We start from the raw sequence: 3,763 nt of genomic DNA on the forward strand, positions 1-3,763 counted from the left end.
ATATTTCTCCTCTTCATCCCTCTTTTCGCCAAGAACCCATTTCTTTGGATTCAACTTTTCAGTATAGATTAAACCCCGCATTACGTAGTCTTCCGGAAAAGGACGTATATCATCTTTCTCTGGCAAAGGGAATTTGTCGTTCTGAATACGATCAAGATTGATACCTGATCCGAGGAGTATGTTTAAGTAAATCGCCAGACTCTGCAAAGGGAACGCCAATGCCAAAAGATCCATCGCGTCTAAGAAATGAGACATATGGTACATAAAAACAAGAGAACAATGAACGTAACTAAGGCAATTTGGATCGCCTATTCGCTGAAGAACAATATCAATGAAGAACAATATCAAGTGCAGAGTTGTTAAGCCCCTCCGCGTGCCTAAAAGCAACCATAGAAGGAGAAGATTCATCCTCAGTACCCTCCAAGTGAATATCAGTCTTGTCAGCTGCGGGTGGTGGTGCTATGACTTTCATGATAGGGTTTTCTTTTGAACCGAAGCCTAGGACTACAGCGGTATTAGAAATAGAGATCTGATAGCCTTGTTCTAGAAATTCTTGGTTACTCGTCCTATCTGACTATCGAGAAGCCCAAGGAACTCTTTAATTGCTATGTCAAATCTGTCCATGGTTCGATTCGTGAACAGGTGAGTATGAGCTTTGATAAAAGCAGTATCGAGAGGAGGTAATTGATATTGGCTCTGGCTATTTTCGACGTTAAGAACAGGGTCGAAGAGTGTAAGGATCGATTTGTGTACAGAAGTGAATGGCACTACTGTATAAAGAGATTTTGCGTAGTAGTAGAACTACTGTAAAGTATTCGGTCTTGCTAAGATCACAAGATGATGGTAGAGGCGACCGATCGTAGAGGCTTTATTAAAAGTTTTGGAGTATTATTGGCGAAATATTCTAGTCCATATCTCTCAATCTCTGGTATTATTGTCCTCGATCACTATTCGGTATTGTGTAAGGTCTCCAGGGTATTCAATCCAAGTGTCTTCGAACATAAGAATAGTTTCGTATAATAGTGCTATCATTAAATATGCTAAGTAAATGAAGACGAGTATATAATTCTGTAATACTAGTAATCTATATCTAAAGAGTTCCAAGAATGTATAGATACCATAGCGCCACATCCTTACAGGTATTGTATACTTTGAAGTAAAGCGACATAAAGCTAAACTCGCCAAAGAGTGTTGAGATGCTAAAAATAAATCATGGTGTTCATGGAGCAGAGTACAATATAAAGCAATAAGTACTTGCCATTGCTCGTTATTGAGCTTCGGCTGCGAAGAATCGCCTTGTGTCAAGCCAGCTTGTTTGTTATCCACTTCTATGCACTTTGCCTCTACCATGACAAGGTCTGCATAGATGCCCTTCACTTCAGCTACGAGCTGCACCTGTGATATCGGTCTAGTTTCTGGCTGAAGAATAATGGTATAATCTTCACCCTGAGGCTTCGATTCATGATCTGAAGTATTTCTAGTATGTAAAGTGGTAGGTGACGCAGCTGATTAGCTACTGTGATGGTTATGCTGACTTAGATGAGGGGCTGATCTTGGCATAAGCTGAGGGGAAGATTTGATTGATCTGTGTGCGCCTGGTTTCATCGCCTGAGCCCGTGTTTTATTTGCTTGAATAGACGCGATATTTGACGGATCGAATGATGATCTTGTGAATAGTGAGTCTTGATCCGGTGTCCATAATTTGCCTTTCGGTCTTCGAGAAGTAGTAGTTTGGCGCCGAGAGTCTGTATCCATAGGAGACTGTAGTGGTTGAGCTTTGGATCTTCGAGGCGGCGGTGAACCGGAAGCCTCCCGAGATGACGAGTCTGCGGATATCCCATCACTGACGGCCGCTCTCTTACGTAGTTGGTCTGCTGTTGTGTCTTCGGAGAATCGTCTATCACACTCTCCTCATTTTTCTCTCCAAGGTTCATTGCTTGAAGTCCTGATAATGATCTCGTTGGTTGAGGAGTATTGAGCGGCCGTTTGGATAGCGATACGGGTCGTTCGGCCTCCGCCGCTCCATCAATCTGCGTATGTTTTCTGGAGAAGGATTCATCTTTGGAAGGTCTTTGTACGTATTTCAAATATTGTCAGCCTTGGTCGTCTTCTTTTTTGCTTCAAAGTTACAGCCTCTTCAATAAGTAGCCTGAATTAGGTTAGCTGACCTCTTTACTTCCGAATCCCTTTCAAGCATTCTTCGAAACTGCTTAAGCTTGTTCTGATATGATAGGATTTTGTTACGATATCTTTCCTAAGCATATTTCTAAAGATTTTCTATTAAAAAATAAACGATGTACTTTAGATATAGGGTATAATTTTATAATAAGGTTTGATTATTCTAATACTAATATTTATTTAGATTTTGTTTGTATTTGTATATATTAATATGAACTTAAGTTGTAGAATGATATTGATTATGAAATGTTTTTTTAAGGAAATGATTGAAAATGAAAGTAGGATATCTTTTAATAAAAAAGTTTAAGAAAAAATAATAAGAAAAAATATGTTGATAAAAGAATTACTTGATTTTATTTTTATTTATTTATAGAATTATATATCAAGAAAGGTTATATTTACTTAATAATAGTAAATTATTCTATAAACACTTTGAATAAAACTAAACCTATGAATATATTCTTTTAATAATTATATCCTATTGTTTTTAATGATTACTTTTAATTTAGACTTTTATTTAATCAATACTTTTTTAGAGATCTATTTTTATAATAAATTGTAGATTATATATCTTAATATAAATAGTATTAATCTTTTAGTTATGAAAAACAAATACTTATATATAAAAGTCTTTATAATATAGTATCTTGAAAGTTTATAAACTCTTATACATTCTCATCTACTCTTTTATACTCTACTCCTTTTTCAACACTTTTATTATAAATTTCCATAAATAACAATTTATATATTATGTACTTTAAATTTTATTAATTCAGTCTTGAAATCTAATCTATAATCGAGCAGCCTTTTCGATTTTAAAAGAAAAGCTATAAATCCTTGTTCTTTTTTAATAGAATAGTTTCTAATAGAGCCTTTTAATATTAGCTCTAATATATATAAGAAATCAATTATATCTAAATCACAACTATTACTTTAATTATAAGAATTATATAATCTAAATACATTAGAAATTAATTAATAAAATAATGAAGGTTAATATAAGCCTTTATATAAAAAGAATTAACTCAAATATAATATTAGAACCATACTTCTCGATTATTTATATATCTGTAACATTCATATATTATTAGTAATAAAAGTAATTTAATTTGTAATCAAGAATTCATTTATAAAAGCTATATAAAAGAATAATATACTAAGATTATATATTATAGAATATATAATACTAAACTAAGACTACTCATTGAATAGATCTTTTCTATTATATTTCGAATATCTTTTCTTTTCTTTTCTTTTAATTTATTTATTCTATAATATTATTATACATTTCCATAGATATTTTCTTATACTAAAGTATAAATTTCTAAAGTATTACGATGCAAGAGATAGGTATTAGGTAAGATGTATGATATTCTATAAAGAGTAAAGAAGGAAATAGAAAGGTTTCGACTATATAAAGGGTAGATGTCTTAGGTATTTATATAACTATGTATTAAACCCATAATAGTACCCCCCTTTAAGGGCTTGCTTGTTCTAAGCAAGCTAAATCCATTGTATAGCTTACGGTAAGCTATATAATAGATTTAGCTTGCTTAGGACAAGCAAGCCCTTGAGGGGGGGTATT

At 33.2% G+C, this 3,763-nt stretch overlaps 1 protein-coding gene across 1 annotated transcript; it reads right to left on the reverse strand.

Annotated features, from left to right (window-relative positions):
- Window positions 1-328: 328 nt before the first annotated feature.
- Window positions 329-1,934, reverse strand: EAF01_003643 (uncharacterized protein; the record flags this gene model as incomplete). The annotated part of the gene is made up of 5 exons (XM_038911897.1): window positions 329-504; window positions 576-801; window positions 1,255-1,466; window positions 1,536-1,809; window positions 1,863-1,934. The coding sequence occupies 5 exons, from the start codon at window positions 1,932-1,934 to the stop codon at window positions 329-331; spliced, it is 960 nt and encodes a 319-aa protein (XP_038773132.1).
- Window positions 1,935-3,763: the final 1,829 nt, after the last annotated feature.

Source organism: Botrytis porri, assembly GCF_014898465.1.
Source record: "Botrytis porri strain MUCL 3234 chromosome Unknown BPOR_004, whole genome shotgun sequence".
NCBI lineage: Eukaryota > Fungi > Ascomycota > Leotiomycetes > Helotiales > Sclerotiniaceae > Botrytis > Botrytis porri.